Source organism: Carcharhinus amblyrhynchos, chromosome 23 (assembly GCF_965287045.1).
Source record: "Carcharhinus amblyrhynchos chromosome 23, sCarAmb.v2.hapA, whole genome shotgun sequence".
Taxonomy (NCBI): Eukaryota; Metazoa; Chordata; class Chondrichthyes; order Carcharhiniformes; family Carcharhinidae; genus Carcharhinus; species Carcharhinus amblyrhynchos.
Window position 1 is genome coordinate 43,439,154 of NC_137346.1, and position 19,236 is coordinate 43,458,389.

General features: G+C 46.9%; 1 protein-coding gene across 1 annotated transcript in view; it reads right to left on the reverse strand.

Moving 5' to 3' along the window:
* The window catches only part of atp2a3 (ATPase sarcoplasmic/endoplasmic reticulum Ca2+ transporting 3), a 249,484-nt gene that overhangs the window by 134,356 nt on the left and 95,892 nt on the right, over nt 1–19,236 (reverse strand). The window contains exon 5 of the mRNA XM_080210950.1: nt 9,347–9,485. Coding sequence (XP_080067076.1) covers nt 9,347–9,485 — 139 coding nt within the window. The remainder of the gene's footprint in view (nt 1–9,346; nt 9,486–19,236) is intronic.

Genomic DNA, 19,236 nt, shown 5'->3' on the forward strand with positions numbered 1-19,236 from the left:
AATCTCTGGAAGACTTTGCCTTGACTTAACCACCTCACATCTGCATGAGAGATTAGCTCACAACAGGTGGCATCAAGCTAGAGTAATGACTTGAACGAGCAACGTTGCTGTCACTGCGTGAGAAAAGTCAATAACTTTGCTCACTAGCACTTATTGGTAGTAATTGACAGACGAGGAGAATTCAGGACCAGTTCTGCGAGTGTACCAAAGCCCTGCATTGACGGTGAAACCAGTTTCTCGATCGGGATGTTCTTCTGTGTCACGCCATTTAATTACGATGTAGACATTCTGACCTCTTGTCCTCAGTGTGTGGGGCAAGGAAGTTCTCCTTTGCTGTTGCATCTTTGAATGCCACGCCAACAAACACAACCGGTTGGGTCTACTGACTCATTAAACAGCAGCGAGAAACATTGGCAGCCTGAAGTCTTGGCGTATCCACTGGGACACAGCCTCGGACAACAGTTGCACCCTCTGGCTACTGTTAAAGCGTGGAGCGTCATGCTCACGATGGCTGTCATAATTCCATCTTTGTTTTTAAGATCTTTGAACAAGGGGTCGGCAACAGCAATCATGCCTCCTTGATAAGAAACCACTCACATGTTTTGCCAGCAGATGGCTAATGTGAAAAGACGCTATTTTGCTCGTCTCGCCTTTAACCGCAGGTTTTGAGAAGAGTGACCGTTGAGATTGCAACATTCCCCTTTAACTCCCCAACTTTCTTTGTCCGAACGGCGCTATTACTCGTGGCTACACTCTGGGTGGGCCAGTATTTTGGGAGCTCGCTCGGGTGAGGCTCGGAAAATCCCGCCTGAGGCCGATGGAGAATTCCGTTCCGTGAGGCTACCCCGCCCCGAAATCGGCCATGGTTTTGTCTTTACAAATGTCAAAAGAGAAATTTGCTTTCCTACTCCCGGTAGAAAGGAGAGGTTTTTGTCCTCTCGGGGGTCCCTGGCTCCTCGCTCGCCGTTTTGTCTTCATCCAGCCGAGTCCATATTTTGGTGCCCGCTTTTCAGCATCCAGTGAGCTGATTGGCTCGTCATCACAGGAAGCCCGAGTTCTACACGATGTCAGCTCTGGCTCGGCAGCCAATGGGAATCGACTTGTCGATTGAGATTGACTATCTCCTGAACACCCTTGTGTGCTTCAAAAATTCATTTACCATTCTTAAAGCTCTAAAACAAGCTTGCTACAGACTGGTCTTTGTGCAATAAGGTGGCACGGTAGCACAGCGGTTAGCTGCTGCTTCAGAGCGCCAGGGACCCAGGTTCGATTCTCGGCTCGGGTCACTGTCTGTGTGGAGTTTGCGCATTATCCCCGTGTCTGCGTGGGTTTCCTCCGGGCGCTCCTGTTTCCTCCCACACTCAAAGACGTGCTGGTTAGATGCATTGACCTGAAGAGACACTGGACTGTGGCGACTAGGGGAATTTCACGGGAACTTCATTGCAGTGTTAATGTAAGCCTTCTTGCTGCAACTGTTCAGGGCACCGGTGAGGCCGCAGCTGGAGTAGTGTGTGCAGTTTTGGTCGCCGCACTTGCGGAAGGATATTTTGGCCTTGGAGGGAGTGCAGAGAAGGTTCACTAGGCTGATACCGGGGATGAGGGGGTTGGACTATGAAGAAAGACTAAATAGACTGGGTCTGTACTCGTTGGAGTTTAGAAGGATGAGGGGGGATCTTATAGAGACGTATAAGATAATGAAGGGGATGGATAGGGTAGAGGTAGAGAGATTCTTCAAGCTTAGAAAGGACAGCAGGACTAGAGGACACAGCCTCAAGATAAAGGGGGGGCAGTTTAGATCAGAGTTGAGGAGGAACTTCTTCACTCAAAGGGTGGTGAATCTCTGGAATTCTCTGCCCGTTGAAGTGGTGGAGGCTGCCTCGTTGAATATATTTAAGTCACGGGTAGATAGGTTTCTGATAGACAGGGGAATTAAGGGTTATGGGGAGAAAGTGGAACTGATCCACTTCAGATCAGCCATGATCTTATTGAATGGCGGGGCAGGCTCGAAGGGCTAGATGGCCGACTCCTGCTCCTGTTTCTTATGACTAATAAACAAACTTTACTGTAAACAATGTGATTACTATGTCTCTGAGGGTTGGCAGTTGGAGCACACGTTTGTTGTGGCTCTGTGGATGGCACACCTGCCTCTGAATGAGAAGGTTCAGGGCTCAAAGCCCCACGCCAGGACTCGAGAACAAAGTATGTGCTGATACTCCAATGCAGTACTGAGTGCTGCATTGTTGAAGAAACTCTCTTTCAAACGAGACATTTAAGCCGAGTCCTTACCTACCCTGCCTCTTGGGTGGGTAGAGATGATCCTACAGAAACTAGAAGCAGTAGTAGAGGCCTCTTGGCCCTTCAAGGCTGCTCTCCCATTCATTTTGATCATCAAATTCAATATCCTGATCCCCCCCCCATACCCCATGACCCCTTTAGCCCCAAGAGCTTTGGCTAATTTCTTCTTGAAATCACACAACGTTTTTGCCTTAACTACTTCCTGCGGGAGTGAATTCCAGACATTTACATCCCTCTGGGTGAAGTAATTCCTCCTCACCCCTGTCCTCAAACCATGAAAGGTAGGAGAGATGACCCTAGTGTCCTGGCCAATGATTATTCCCCAATAACAACATTCAAACACAGAGTACCTGCTCTTTCTCACACTGCTGTTTGTTTGCTGTGTGCAAATTCATGGGATGTGGGGGGTCACCAGCCAGGCCAGCATTTATTGTCCATCCCTAATTGTCCTTGCACACAGACGGGGAGACAAGCTGTTACATTTCCTACACTACGATCACTCTTCAAAAGTGTTTAGTGACGTCCAGTGGCTGCGAAAGGCAAGTGCCAGTCTTTCTCTCCTCCTCCTTTAACATGCAGTTCCCAGCACACAAACACCCCACACTCGGTGAACAGTCAGTAGGCTCTGGTATGTTTGGCTAGTGAAAATCCCATCTTCACTCAGACAGAGACAGGGGGATGGACGATCCCTGCAAGCGCATCCCCGATGCGGAAGACAGACTACAGGAGAAGGACGGAGAAAGACCCAGTCAGGAGGCACCAGCAAACCAAGGTACATGGATGCATAATCTTTGTTCAAACTAATACAGATTCCCCTTTGCGGTATCAGCATGGGCAGAGATTTTCCTTAGCATCCCTACAGTGCAGAAGGAGACCATTCAGCCCATCGAGTCTGCACCGACCACAATCCCATCCAGAACCTATTCCCGTAACCCAACATATTCACCCAGCTAATCCCCCGACACTAGGGTCAATTTAGCACGGCCAATCAACCTAACCCGCACATCTTTGGCACTGACACATGCTCTGTACTGGCAGCTAACGGGTCAAATCTGAGCATCGAGTTGGGAGCCGATCCAGCTGAAGTTCATCGGTGATGACCTTTTGGCTGTACGGTCAATAAGAGGGGCTGCAATGGCCTAATGGTATTATCGCCAGACTATTAATCCACAAATTCAGTCACGGTCCAGGGACCTGGTTTCGAATCTTGCTACAGCACGTGGTAGGACTTGATTTCAATAAAAAATATCTGTAATTACAAATCTACCATTGGCGATTATCGGAAAAACGTATCTGGTTCGGGAAGGAAATCTGCTGTCCTTAGCTGGTCTGGCCTAGCCTACACCGAACTCCAGAGCCACAGCAATGTAGTTGACTCTCAACTGCCCTCCAAGAGCGCCTAGGGTTGGGTAATAATTACTGGCCAGCTAGCTATGTCCGTGTCCTACAAATGAATAAAAAAAAAATCTAACAACACATCTCGAGGTTGCCAGAATCACCACTAAATAACGACCCTGTGGCCACAGCTCCGAGCGAGGAGCACTGGGAGATGTCAAACATGTTCCAAAACAATATAAACTTACAACAGAGCCAAGTGTATGAATGAAACTTGGAACTTACTCAGCTAACACAATGATGCCAATATTTCCCATAGCAAATCCTTGATAGGCGTGGCTGAAGTGAGACATTGCCTGCTCAGTAAATATTCCGATTCTTCCTTCTCTCTCGTCTCCTGCCAAGTTACTGAGTTGTTTACTCCATGGAATTTTTTTTTTCTAAAAACCTTCCGACTTTTTAATGCATTTTTAACAAAGTCTCCATGGCCAATTTTTCAGCACATCCCTCCCACTCATTCCCAGACCTCTGAAATCCAGAGAATCGCATCCGTTTAAAAATAGCAGATTGCTCACAAAAGGTCTTTTGTCCCCAGCAACACACTGGGAATATCAAAGGATTAAAGATGAAGAGGCCTTTCCATCCTCCCCAAGGAACAGAGACTCCCTCTCATCTAACAGTGACTTTGTTGTTGGCTGGGTTTCCCGAACGGTTTTGTGTGTTGCAGGGAGTGGTGTAGCGGAACCTCACACAGACCGGGAGATCCCACTGTTCACGGCAGGTCAATGCCAAACTAGCCAAGTATCACACGTGGCCTCAGTCAGCGTCTCCAGGCAATGGGACGGGGGAGGCATAACATCCAGGGGAAGGAAAGAGGAAGACGGGTGACAACACTGTCACCGTGGCAACCCTCAGCTGTAAACAATGAGGTGGAAAAACTGAGACTGTTACCCAGTTAAGTTTGGAACTGAAGGATAAAATTGGGGCAAGGTTCAGTCTCTACTTGCTTCAAGGTACTTCTGGCCAAAGAGGGTTTGATACACATGCAAATCAGCCTATTATAGAAAGAAGATTATTAAACTAGATAAAGTGCAGAAAAGTCCAAAGGTGTACGGGTTAGGTTGATTGGCCGTGCTAAGAATTTGCCCCTTAGCGTCCAGGGATGTGTAGGTTAGAGGGTATATTATGTAGAGATGTGGGGGATTAGTGGGTATATTATGTAGAGATGTGGGGGGGTAGGGCCTGGGTGGGATTGTGTTCGGTGCAGACTCGATGGGCCGAATGGCCTCTTTCTGCACTGTAGGGTTCTACGATTCTATGAAAAGATTTACTAGGATGCTACCGGGACTTGATGGTTTTAGTTATAAGGAGAGGCTTTTTCCCGGGAGCGTAGGAGGCCGAGGGGTGATCTTATAGAGGTCTATAAAATAATGAGGGCCATAGATAGTCAAGATCTTTTCCCAAAGGTAGGGGAGTCTAAAACTAGAGGGCATAGGTTTAAGGTGAGCGGGGAGAGATACAAAGGTGTCCAGAGGGGCAATTTTTTCACACAGAGGGTGGCGACTGTCTGGAACAAGCTGCCACAGGTAGCGGTAGAGGCAGGTACAATTTTGTCTTTTAAAAAGCATTTAGACATGGGTAAAATGGAGAAAGAGGGATATGGGCCAAATGCGGGCAATTGGCACCAGTTTAGGGATTAAAAAACTGGCAGCACGGGCAAATTGACCAAAGGGCCTGTTTCCACGCTGTAAATCTCTATCACCCTATGACTCTATGATTCCCTGTTGTGTTTTGCTTTGAGCAGCGTCATTGGGAACAGATGTCTCTGCCCCTAAAGCTCGGCACTCCACGAATCTGTGCTTAATGGAAAGCAAAGACTCTCTTCTCTAAAAGGTGTCCCAGGTGCCCAAAATAGTTCACCAAAACCTCATCTCCTTCAGTAAAAGAGACCAAAGCATTGCACTTTGAAGTCTCTGATTGCCTGAATAGCCACGATTGCTTATGCTCATCCTCTATCTGGAGGAGAGCTTTGCAAAGTGCCAGCAGCCTGCAGCAGTGCTGAGTCCTGGAGCAGATAACAGATCAAAGAGAATACATATTGTGGTGATTGAAAACAGTCATGTAATCACAATATTGGGATTGCAAAGACAATGAAATACTTCAAACCCATTATGTTATTTTGTAAGCCTTTAGTAAAATTTTCAATTAACTTTAATACCAACTCTGTGAATCAACAGTTTAGCATTCTCTATAATTAGAGCTCTGCAGCAATATAATTATGGGATTGATTGCATCTAACATGCAGTCAATTTTCTCACATTAAAACACAATTACTGTGAACAAGAAATTAATAAAAGAGAAAGATAAAGACCTGAAAGCTCTAACTATATAAGTCAATCATAGGTTTAACTTACGCCAGTTACATACAGACTGCAGCTATAACCCTAACGTTACCAGTTACACCAGCAACTAAGTCATCCCAGTTAAACAGCGGACTGCATCACCTGAGCTATACCAATGAAAATCTAGGCTGCATCACTGAATTAGACATCAACAGTGGTTTAGAATACTCAAGCTGAACCAGTTAGAGTAGGATAACCCCAACTATATATCAGATAAACTAGAATAATCCCAACTTGTACCAGGTAGACTAGAATAACCCTAACTATATATCAGCTGAAGTAGACTAAACCCAATTTGTACCAGTTAGACTAGAATAACCCTAACTTGTATATCAGATAAACTAGAATAATCCCAACTTGTACCAGTTAGACTAGAATAACCCCAACTATACCAGAAGATGGATTTTATTTTGACTCTCCAGCTTTTGACTGAATTTCCCTGAATCTAAGTTCTTCTGAGTTCTCATGAAAGATTGTTGACCTGAAATGTTAACACGCTGCCTGAAACTGCAGCGTTTCCAGCACTCTTGTGTTGTTATTACACAGAAGGCGTTGGTGATCAATGGTTCAAGGCTCTAGTTTTAAAAGCAAACTGATGCATTCTTGGTTTGCAATGAGCTCCAAAGACCGCAAAGCTTTGGGTTGTGGGTGGGCTATTTGTGAACTGGATATCGGAATCGCTCAGCTACAACAAAATAATACAGACCTGTCAAATTAATCATCCTAATTACAGGCAAAAATGAAGCAAGGTAAATTACTATAGTTACACGTTTCATCAGTTTCAGCGCATCAAACTCATAAAACGTAGGCCTCAACAGAATAACAATCTTCCAGTGAAATGAACAGCACCCAGATATTGCTTACCAGTCACTGAAAACACTTTTGCAGATGCAGCAAGCAGTTAGGAAGGCAAATGGCGTTGCTTTCATTGGAAGAGGACAAGAGTTCAGGAACGTGATGTCTCATCGTAGGTGTACAGGGCCTCGATGAGACCGTACCTGGAATATTTATCGTGATGACGTGGGGAGGCCGGAGTTGGGCTGGGGTAAAGAGAGTGAGAAGTCTCGCAACACCAGGTTAAAGTCCAACAGGGTTTATTTGGTAGTAAACGCCACCAGAAAGGGTCACGGTCTCAGGATGCCGAGTGATCGGCCAGTTTGGACTGAGACGAGGAGAAATTTCTTTACTCGGAGGGTGGTGGGCCGATGGAATTCACTACCACAGGAGGCTATAGAGGCCAAATCACTGAATATATTTAAAAAAAAGGAATACTTAGATTTATAGATACTAAAAGAATCAAGGGATAAAGGGGGGGGGGGAGCGGAGAGAGGTAGGAATAACTAGGTATGGGCGATGGACAATAAATGATCCATGTTCCACCAAAGAATTTTTAAATATGAACAAAAGAACAGCACAGGATACAGGCCCTTCGGCCCTCCAATCCTGTGCCGCTCATTGGTCCAACTAGGCCATTCATTTGTATCCCTCCATTCCCAGTCTGCTCATGTGACTATCCGGGTAAGTCTTAAACGATTCCAGGCACTGAGATTGAGGATCATATTGAATAGCCCAGCAAGCTCCAAGGGCCAGAAGGCCCACTCCTGCTCCTATTTTCATACCTTTGCATAATTTTCTTATGGAATCCATACAGTGCACGAGAAGGCCATTCGGCCCATCAAGTCTGCACCGACCACAATCCTACCCTGCCTTATCACTGTCACTGCACTTATTTACCCTGCTAATCCCTCTGACACAAAGGGGCAATTTAGCATGGCCAATCCACCTAACCCGGTCCATCGGGCCTGCATCTACATCAATCCCACCCTATCCCCGTAACCCCACATACGCGCCCTGCCAATCCCCCCCCCACCGAAACTAGTGTCAATTTATCATGGCCAACCAACCTAACCCACATCTCTTTAGACTGTGGGAGGAAACCAGAGCACCCGGGGGAAACCCAGACAGGGGGAGAACGTGCAAAGACACTCACCCGAGGCTGGAATCGAACCTGGGCCTCTCGCGCTGCGAGACAGCAGTGCTAACCACCTGCGCCGCCTTCATTGAACACAGCCGGCTGCTTTCTTCATCGGGCGATAAAAAAAAGAAATCGGAATCGGATTCCGCTCTACACCTGCAAGCTCAGCTGCCACAGCAGAAATTTGGTGCAGGTGGGGGAAAGTTTCGTAACCTGTTCAAACGGCTGGTTTACAAAATGGCAAGAGCACACGGGGAGAGGATCTCAAGCTAAAGAGCTGCTCTCTCTCTCTCTCTAGCATCAAGAGGGCACACACAGGCAGGAAAACTTCAGTCGAGCATTCTCTGCTAGTGGCAACTCTGTGGAGAGCCTCGGTTCCGTTCTAAGGGGGCCGTGGGGAGATGTAACCATAGAAAATTACAGCTCAGAAACAGGCCTCATCTGTGCCAGACCATTTTTTGCCCAGTCCCACTGACCTACACTTGGACCATATCCCTCCACACCCCTCTCATCCATGAACCCATCCAAATTTTTCTTAAATGTTAAAAGTGACCCCGCATTTAACCGGCAGCTCGTTCCACACTCCCACCACTCTCTGTGTGAAGAAGCTGCCCCCCCTAATATTCCCTTTAAACTTGTCTCCTTTCACCCTTTAACCCAAAAAAAAATCCCACAGTGCTACTGGAATAAGAGCATCCTTAAGTTGAAATATTATATCAGGTCATTTATCTAATTGAGTTTTTGCTGTGTGGAAATTGGCTCTCAGTTTGCAGCAATGTACGGACAGGCTGGTTCTAAAATCAGGGGGGCATCATCGGTACAGAAAAAATTCTTAGTTGCAGTAAGTACATCCTTTAAATTTCCAAAGTATTTCGGAGTTGCATTAAAAATATTGAGTTGTGTGCGCACAATCATCCGGATCTTCAAACGGTTGGAACAGACGCCTGAAGAATTTAGAATCATAGAAACCCTACAGTACAGAAAGAGGCCATTCAGCCCATCGAGTCTGCACCCAACACAATCCCACCCCAGGCCCTACCCCCAATCCCTACATATTTTACCCACCAATCCTCTCTAATCCACGCATCTACAGTCAATTTTAGCATGGCCAATCAACCTAACCCGCACATCTTTGGGCTGTGGGAGGAAACCGGGGCACCCGGAGGAAACCCACGCAGACACGAGGAGAATGTGCAAACTCCGCACAGTGACCCGAGCCGGGAATCGAACCCAGGACCCTGGAGCTGTGAGGCAGCAGTGCTAACCCACTGTGCCACCCAAAGCTCCAGATAGATCATGAGTGCTCAGGCACAGATCAGGTGTTTGAAGTCTCTCTTACCCGCAATTTCCACAATGTCTCCAGGCACGATGTCTCTGGCTTTGATCCTCTGCACAGTCTTCCTGTCCATTCGGTGCACCTTGCCCATCTCAGGTTCATACTCTTTCAGTGCCTCGATCGCATTCTCTGCGTTCCTTTCCTGTAAAATTGGATATGAGGGGTAAGTTCACTTGATACATCATGTCGCATCCTTACACAAAACCCAACTCTGTCCAGGCTTGCTAGGATTTCTGCTCCGTTAGCAGGCCCGTACAATCATTGGTCAGTTCTCATTCACCGATACGTGGGCCACGATTCCACCGAAAAAGTGTCGAATCGAAGGGAAAACTGGTGTAAATCACGCTGACTTTCTCAGTGCTACCTCAGACTCGAATCCCCCACGCTCTGTGCAATGCCGAGATCACGATCGTGAATGTTATTAAAAGCGCGGGGTCGGGGCCTATTCACAGCAGAGTCTGACAGTTCCAGAACTCCGCACGTGCGCAGTGGCCTCATCTCGTCAGCCTGTCTGTCCTGTCCTGGAGCGCCTCGATCTCCAGACCGCCCTCCCCCCACTCCCTACCATCTCACTACAGACAGAGCCCCGCTCCCTCCCCCAGCAGAACCCCCCCCAGGCTGACCACCCCCACCCCAGGCCACCTCGATCGCTGGCCTTCCCTCCAGCCCTGACCGATCCCCATGCAGAGAGACAGTGGGGCCCTCAGGTCCACTGATCGCTGACCAAGCCCAGTGGGCACTGTCCCATATCCAGTGGGCAGTGCCAAGCTATCTGGGCATGAGCAAGTCTCCTGGCCCTAATAATCATGGCAGGATGGAAGAACGTCCCCCGTGGTTTACAAGGAGTAAAGCACTGACCATCAAATCATCCGTTCCACAACAGCCAACTTGGCAACACGGCACTGGCTACCACTATTATAAAACATCTCACTGAGATGGCATTACTCACACTCAGACTACAGGCAGTGATAAGAAGGCTGCAAATCCTGTAGAACTGAGAGAAGAGTGAGGCCACTGGAGAGGGAAGTTAAGAATTAACCATGTCAACACGGGACTGGAGTCACATTTAATCCAGATCAGACATGGACAGCAAGTTCCTTCCCCTGCACCGGACGTTTACAACAACCAGGCAGACTGATGGTCACTTCTACTAATACCGACTTTGTAAATTTTATTTACAGCTTTTTCAGAAACTGAATTTCCGTGTTTAAAGAGGTATGGAAGGAGGTGAACTCAGTAAAGTCTTGTCCAGTAATATAACCGCTACACTACAGTGACCACGCGGACAGGATTGGCAAATACTTTCGTACTGCAGAGACTACTGAGAGATGTTCTTGGTCGCGATTTCTGCTGTTGACAAAGCGTCGAGCCAAGACCCATCATTCAGGACCACCCCCAGCTGTACACAGCAGGACGGAAGACAGGACATCAAATAGTATTTAAATGACCAGGCGTGTAGAATATAGAAAGAAGTGAAAAATGAGAAGCAATGATTCCACTGCAGGGAGTGCAAAGGGATTTGGGGGTGTGTTGTGGTGGATGAGTAACAATGCTGAGCTTTGTTGGACTTTCTTAAAGATTACATCTCATCAGAGAACGTACAGGGCAATCAAAGCTGCTGGTCTCATTTGTTTGCTTTCTTTTTGGCTCCCGTTTCTCTGTATTTTCAATTCCCCTAATTTTCTGTTTAACAGCCTTTTAGTTATCTCACTTGACTCAGTATTTATGGCTTGAATTTTTGATGCTCATCAGTCACACACAATTGGCAGGTCCAGAAGCAGAAGCTAAATGCAGTTCGCTGCTGGCCACATCCTCCATCTCTCTCTCCAAAAAAAAATGACCATCCCATCTCACAGGGGCCAATACACTTTCATTTTTGCTTGTAGTCTCTGGTGAGATGATCAAACAGGGATGTGGATATGGATAACACTCCCTTAATCCATCACGGTGGCACAGTGGGTAAGCACTGCTGCTTCACAGCTCCAGGGGTCTGGGTTCGAATCCCCGGCTCGGGTCGCTGTCTGTGTGGAGTTTGCACATTCTACTCGTGTCTGCGTGGGTTTCCTCCCACAGTCCAAAGATGTGTGGGTTAGGTTGATTGGCCATGCTAAGAAATTGCCCCTTAGTGTCCAGGGATGCGTAGGTTAGAGGGATTAGTGGGCATAATATGTAGGGATATGGGGGGAGGGCCTGGGTGGGATTGTGTTCGGCGTAGACTCGATGGGCCGAAGGGCCTCTTTCTGCGCTGTAGGGTTCTTTGGTTAGTCATAGCAATCACTTCAACTAGATTGTCAGACACGGCCCAGCTTCCACAAGCCCACACTCACTGTCAGACCAGCTCACGCCTGTCCAAATGCTCAGTCAGACAGTTCCTGATGATAAGATTGCGGTAACTTCCTACGTCTGATGTTAAAACTAACAGGGCTAAGACAACGCACCCTCAAACTATTTTTTTTGGAGTGTGTGGGCAATGAGTACAGTGCACACGGTAAGTATAAGGGCCCAGCTTGTGTACAGTCTGCATGGAGCGTCCAGGTCATTAAACAGCAGAGCACCTCATAAGAAATGTCAGCCCTAGCTTTCTAATTTACCCCTCCTTCCTTTCCTGAAATAATAGAATAACATTCGTTGTTCTCCAATCTAATGACACAATTTCAAAATTGGAAAATTTTAACATGTCTGTACTTTCCCCTTCTAGTTTCATTAATATCCTGGGGAAGAACCATTAACTTTACCCTAAAGTCCCATTATTTTCTTAAGTGCATTTTTTTAAAGTTATATTGGCTCCAATATAACTTTATATATATATATATATATATATATATATATATAGTTTACATATTTAAATATATATATAGTTTATCTGGTGTATAGAGATATATATATAGCTGGTGTATTATATACATACTCCAATATATATTGGCTCCAGCATTTTTGTGTGTGTGTGTGTGTGTTTGTGTGTGTGCGTGCGTACGTGCGCAGTTTTGGTCGCCGCACTTGCGCAAGGTTATATTGGCCTTGGAGGGAGTGCAGAGGAGGTTCACTAGGCTGATACCAGAGATGAGGGGGTTGGACTATGAAGAGAGACTAAATAGACTGGGTCTGTACTCGTTGGAATTTAGAAGGATGAGGGGGGATCTTATAGAGACGTATAAGATAATGAAGGGGATGGATAGGGTAGAGGTAGAGAGATACTTCCCGCTCAGAAAGGATAGCAGGACTAGAGGGCACAGCCTCAAGATAAGGGGGGAGCAGTTTAGATCGGAGTTGAGGAGGAACTTGTTCACTCAAAGGGTGGTGAATCTCTGGAATTCTCTGCCCGTTGAAGTGGTGGAGGCTGCCTCGCTGAATATATTTAAGTCACGGGTAGATAGGTTTCTGATAGACAGGGGAATTAAGGGTTATGGGGAGAAAGCGGGAAAGTGGAACTGATCCACTTCAGATCAGCCATGATCTTATTGAATGGCGGGGCAGGCTCGAAGACCTACTCCTGCTCCTATTTCTTCTTATATTCAATAAATTCCTCCCCTTGCTCTAATTTTCAGTTCCCCTGTGCCTTTTCCTCGACTGTAAAAGTAGACGGAAAATAAGTCTACCATTTCCTTACTGCGCATTATTTTCTCACCTCTACCCGTCTTCAATGGGGCTGCGTTTTTGTAGAATAAGAGAACCACTCCAGTACAGGAGGAGGCCATTCAGCCCATCATGTCTGTACCAACCACAATCCCACCCAGACCCTATTCCTGTCACCTCACACACTTACCCTGCCAATCCCCCGACACTGGGGTCAATTTTAGCAAGGCCAATCCACCTAACCTGCACATTTTTGGAGTGAAGGGGGGAAACCGGAGCACCCGGAGGAAATGCACGCAGACAAGGGGAGGATTTCACACAGACAGTGAACAAGGCTGGAATAGAACCTGGTTCTTTGGCACTAAGGCAGCAGTTCCCTCTGTGCCACCCCAAAGTTTTCCCTTTATTATTTTCCCGTCTTAAAAGTGCATCGATGAAAGCCTTTGTTTTTGGCTCTCATACCCCTCGCAGGTTCTGCACTTTCATTTTTTTGCTTGACACACAGCAGGGGGCCTTTCTGAATCTGTGTCAGCTCTCTGAATAAGCAACGTAACTAACAGCATTTCCCAGCCTCCTCTCCGTAAGACAGCAAATCAGTGCAAAAGACAAGGCAAAGGCATTTGCAACAACCTGGTGAATGATCTAACTCAGTCTTCTCTGGGGGTCACCAACATAATGTTGGAGATGCCGGCGTTGGACTGGGGTAAACGCAGTAAGAAGTCTCACAACATCAGGTTAAAGTCCGACGGGTTTATTTGGTAGGAAAACACCACTAGCTTTCGGAGCGCTGCTCCTTCGTCAGGGGCCCGGGTTCGATTCCCGGCTTGGATCAGTCTGTGTGGAGTCTGCACATTCTCCCCGTGTCTGCGTGGGGTTCCTCCTGGTGCTCTGATTTCCTCCCACAGTCTGAAAGACACGCTGGTTAGGTGCACTGGCCACGCTAAATTGTCCCTTAGTGTCCCCCAACAGGCACCGGATTGTGGCGACTAGGGGATTTTCACCGTGACTTCATTGTGGTGTTAAGGTAAGCCTACTTGTGACACTAAGAAACAAAAACTAAAAAAAAAACTTTAAAAGCACACATGAAGGGCTGTGACAGGAATGGAATCACTCCATGTTACAGAAGTGGAAATGGATGGTCATGGCAATTGGAAGCTGAGCTGTCAATTACACTGAGCCGTTCAAATGTCCATCACCTCTGGCGGGACTGGAAAATCCTGCCAGCGAGGAGCTGGAAAATTCCACCTGTGATGTGAGCATGTCCTGGAGCCTATTTTTTTTTAAAGGTCAAACCAAGTAAACAAACTCAAATTACATTAGGACAAAGTAAAAGGGACAGCTCCCTAAAAGGAGGGGGAACAGCCCGAACAAAAACAAAAAAGTACAAAAGGAAAACTTAAGACGCATGAAATGAAAATGTGATTGTCAGGGTCTATAACGCTCCCCAGCGGGCACGGAAGGCGTCGACTGTGCCCGCGGACACCGCATCCTCCCTCTCCGGGGACACCTGGCCGCGAACGTAGCCGTGGTAGAGGGGCAGACAGTCAGGACAGACGACCCCCCCCCCCCCCCCCCAATTGCCCGCTGCCTGGACCTATTGATGGCGCTACTTGCCAGGCCCAGGTTCACAAGGAGACTGGCATCCCGACCCTCCCCTCTCTGCACCGGGTGCCCCTAGATCAGGAGCGTGGGACTGAAGTGCAAACAAAACATCAGTAAAAAGGTGTTTGAGAAAACCAAAAAGAAACTATCCAGATACCTCTTATCCCTCGCCTGTGTGTGTCGGAGCACCCTCAACTCAGGCTCCAGCTTAACATCTCTGCTCTGGGGTAACTGGAGAAAGAGGCATTTGCACACTTGTGTTTTACCTGGGACAGTTCTATTATCCACCGAGACTGCAGTCTAGGCACCACACATCCTGTGCTGTCGTCACCACCAATTCTACATTTATTTATTGCAAATAAAGTATTTAATTACCTCCAGAGCTAACTGGTAAATTAGTCTTTTCAATTGCTCAGTGTAGTATATTTAGCCAATTACTGCACATCATTTCTTCCCAACAGCAGCTCCTAATGTCTGGGAGGTTCCCCTCAGGCTCATTTCAATCTAACCAAAATGTACCAGTCGCTCAACACAACATTCCGGGCATCAGTGTGGGTTTGAACAGCGGAACAAAGCAAAAATCAGAGTTCTTCTGTTCCACACTCTGCAGAACTGCAGTTCTACGCACTTACTGATCAAATGCCAGTGAGTGAATGCTGATTTCTTTTAAATAATCCCCAGCTCCTGAATTGCAAACAGCAGCATATCAATCATAACTAGTGTTACTAAATTCTGAAATATCAATAGAAAATTATTTCTAATTTCTGGGAGGCACGGTGGCACAGTGGGTTAGCACTGCTGCTTCACAGCTCCAGGGTCCTGGGTTCGATTCCCGGCTCCGGTCACTGTCCGTGTGGAGTTTGCACATTCTCCTCGTGTCTGCGTGGGTTTCCTCCGGGTGCTCCGGTTTCCTCCCACAGTCCAAAGATGTGCGGGTTAGGTTGATTGGCCGTGCTAATAAATTGCCCCTTAGTGTCCAGGGATGCGTAGGTTAGAGGGATTAGTGGGTATAATGTGTAGGGATATGGGGGTAGGGCCTGGGTGGGATTGTGTTCGGTGCAGACTCGATGGGCCGAAGGGCCTCTTTTCTGCACTGTAGGGTTTCTATGATGATCTATTTCCAAATGTTAAGCATCCTGCAATGAATAATGTAACAGAGAGATAATATTCCATGAAGGGAAGCTGGATGGAGAATGAGGAGCAGCTCTGATGATAAAGAAGGTGACTTGACAGAGGGGAAGAGATAGCGTGGACAGGGTAAAACCGTTTTCCTTAGCAGAGAATTCTAGAACCAGGGGCTTAGATTCAAGATGAGTGGCAGAGGTGTAGAGGCTGCACCGAGGTTGGAACTCAGATCACCGGATTTAACGTCCAGAACGTTAACCATTACACCACAGAAACCAGAACTCTGGCATGAGGAAGAACCACTTTGTGCAGAGGCTGGTGGGTGTCTGGAATTCAGTTCCCCACTTGGAGGCAGAGACCCTAAATTCTTCTAAAATGTTCCTGGATCTGCATGCCAAGTGCAGTCGGGTACAGGGCTACGGGCAGGAAGGTGGGATTAGGAAGGGCACTTGGGTGTCTGCAGGTTGACATGGACAAGATGGGCCAAATGGCCTCTTTCTCTGCTTTGACTTTTTTATGGTTCTATAATAGAAGATCTCGTCAGGAGATTAGTCAGAAAGGAAATTGGCTCAAAATTTAGGCAGTACAACCAGTGTGGGCTGAAATTAGGAATAACAAGGTCAGAAAAAGCTGATGGTTTGCAAGCCTCCTAATAATCCAGTTACCATCAAGCTGGACATTAAGCAGATGGTCTGTTCGTCACACTACCAGAAGGGCTACGAGGAAAGGTTGAATAAACTAGGATTGTTTTCACCGGAAGAGTGGAAGCTGAGGGGAGAGCTGATAGAAGGTCCACAGAATTAACAGAGGCACAGACAGGGTGGATAGTCAGAAGCTTTGTCCCAGGGTGGGAGTGTCAGTTACAAAGGGGGTGCAAGGACAAGGTGGGAGGGGGAAAGTTTAACAGATATGTGCAGGTTTTTATGCAGAGAGTGGCAGGTGTCTGGAAAGAGCGGCCAGAGGAGGTGGTGGAAGCAGGCACATTAGCGTACAGGGATAGGGAGGGAATAGGGGGATACGGACCTCGTAAGGTTTTGTTTTACTTCAGTTAGGGCACCATGATTGGTACAGGCCGGAGGGTCTGTTCCTGTGCTGTACTTTTCTTTGTTGTTTACATACAAAGTAAGAAATGACTGGGGCCCGTAACAAAAGAAATCTTACAATTGTGGAGGACTCCAATCTTCACATGGGCTGGACCAATTAAATTGACAAAGGTAGTCTGGAGGGAATGTGGAGAAACACTTTCATGTAAGTTTAGTGGAACTGTGTGGTGTAGAACAAGAGATAAAGCCATTTTAAGATCGTAGACATAAGACATAGGAGTAGAATTAGGCCATTCGGCCCATCGAGTCTGCTCCGCCATTCAATCATGGCTAATACTTTTCTAGTCCCCATTCTCCTGCCTTTTCTCCATAACCCCTGATCCCCTAATTAATGGAGAAACTATCTCTGTCTTAAAGACACTCAATAACTTGGCTTCACAGCCCTCTGTGGCAATGAGTTCCACAGATTCCCCACTCTCTGGCTGAAGAAATTCCTCCTCATCTCTGTTTTAAAGGATCATCCCTTTGGCCTGAGGTTGTGCCCTCTGGTTCTAGATTTTCCTACTAGTGGAAACACCCTCTCCACGTCCACTCTATCCAGGCCTCACAATATCCTGTAAGTTTCAATAAGATCCCTGCTCATCCTTCTGAACTCCAATGAGCACAGACCCAGAGTCCTCAACCGTTCTTCATACGACAAGCTCTTCATTCTTGAGAACCCCCTGTGGATCCTTTCCAAGGTCAGCACATCCATCCATAGATACGGGGCCCTAAACTGCTCACAATACTCCAAATGAGGTCTGACCAGAGTCTTATACATCCTCAGAAATACATCCCCGCTCTTGTATTCGAGCCCTCTCGACATGAATGCTAACATTGTATTTGCCTTCCTAATTACCGACTAAACCTGCACGTTAACCTTCAGGGAATCTTGAACAATGACTCCCAAATCCCCTTGCGTTTCTGATTTCCTGAGCATTTCCCCATTTAGAAAATAGTCTGTGTCTCCAGTCCTCCTTCCAAAGTGCAAAACCTCCCACTTTTCCGCACGGTATTCCACCTGCCACTTCTTTGCCCATTCTCCTAACCTGCCCCCAGTACTACCTGTATCATCTACAAACTTAGCAACACTGCCATCAGTTCCTTCCTCCAAATCGTTCATACATATTGTGAAAAGTTGTGGTCCCAGCACTGACCCCTGAGGCACACCACACGTCACTGGCTGCCATCCTGAAAAAGACCCCTTTATCCCCACTCTCTGCCTTCTGCCAGTCACCCAATCCTCTATCCATACCAGGATCTTACCCTTAACACCATTGGCTCTTAAGAGATTGTTAAATAAGTTATGTGGCAACTTGTCAAAGGCCTTGTGGAAATCTAAATAAATCATGTCCACTGGTTCTCCTTTATCTAATTTCCTTGTTACCTCCTCAATGAACTCCAACTGTCAGACATGACCTCTCCTTGACAAAGCTGTGCTGACTCAGTCCTAATTTATCATGCACTTCCAAGTATTCTGTGATCTCATCTTTAATAATGGACTCTAAAATCTTGCCAATGACCGAAGTCAGGCTAACTGGCCTATAATTTCCCATCTGCTGCCTCCCCCTCCCTTCTTTCACAGCAGTGTTACGTTAGCTACTTTCCAGTCCTTTGGTACCCTCCCTGCCCCCAGTGATTCCTGAAACCAATGCCTCCACAATTTCCTCAGCTATCATTTTTAGTTCCCTGGGATGTATTCCATCCGATCCAGGTGATATATTCACTTTCAGACCTTTCAGTTTCTCCAGAACCTTCTCCTTAGTGATGGCCACTACACTCACCTGTGCCCCCCTGACTCTCCTGGACATAGTAAAAAGTCTGACAACACCAGGTTTTAGTCCAACCTATTTATTTGATAATCCCACTGGTGTCTTCCACTGTGAAGACTGATGCACAGTAACTTTTGAATTCCTGTGCCATTGCTTTGTTTCCTATTATTACTTCTCCGGCCTCATTTTCCAGTGGTCCATTTTTGCCTCTCTCTTACCTTTTATATATTGAAAAAAACACCTCTTCCTATCTTCTTTTATATTACCAGCTTGCTTACACTCACATTTCATCTTCTCCCCCTTTATTGCTTTTTTAGTTGTCCTCTGTTCACTTTCAAAGGCTTCCTAATCCTCTGGCTTCCCACTAATCCTCGCCACTTTGTATGCTTTCTCTTTTCCCTCATTAGCCATGGATGCCTCACCCTCCCCTCAGCATGTTTCCTCCTCCTCGGGACGAATTTCTGTTGCGCCTCCTGAATAACATTCAAACTCCTGCCCTTGCCGTTCCACTGTCTTCCCTGCTGGGCTCCCTTTCCAATCAACTCTGGCCAGCTTCTCCCTCATGTCTCTGTAGTTACCTTCATTTAATTGCAATCATGTTACATCTGATGCCAGCTTCTCCCTCTCAAACTGCAGGGTAAATTCGATCATCCTGTGGTCACTGTTCCCTAAGGTTCCTTCACCTTAAGTTCGCTAATCAATCCTGCCTCATTACACATCACCAAATTGTAGGCTCTGT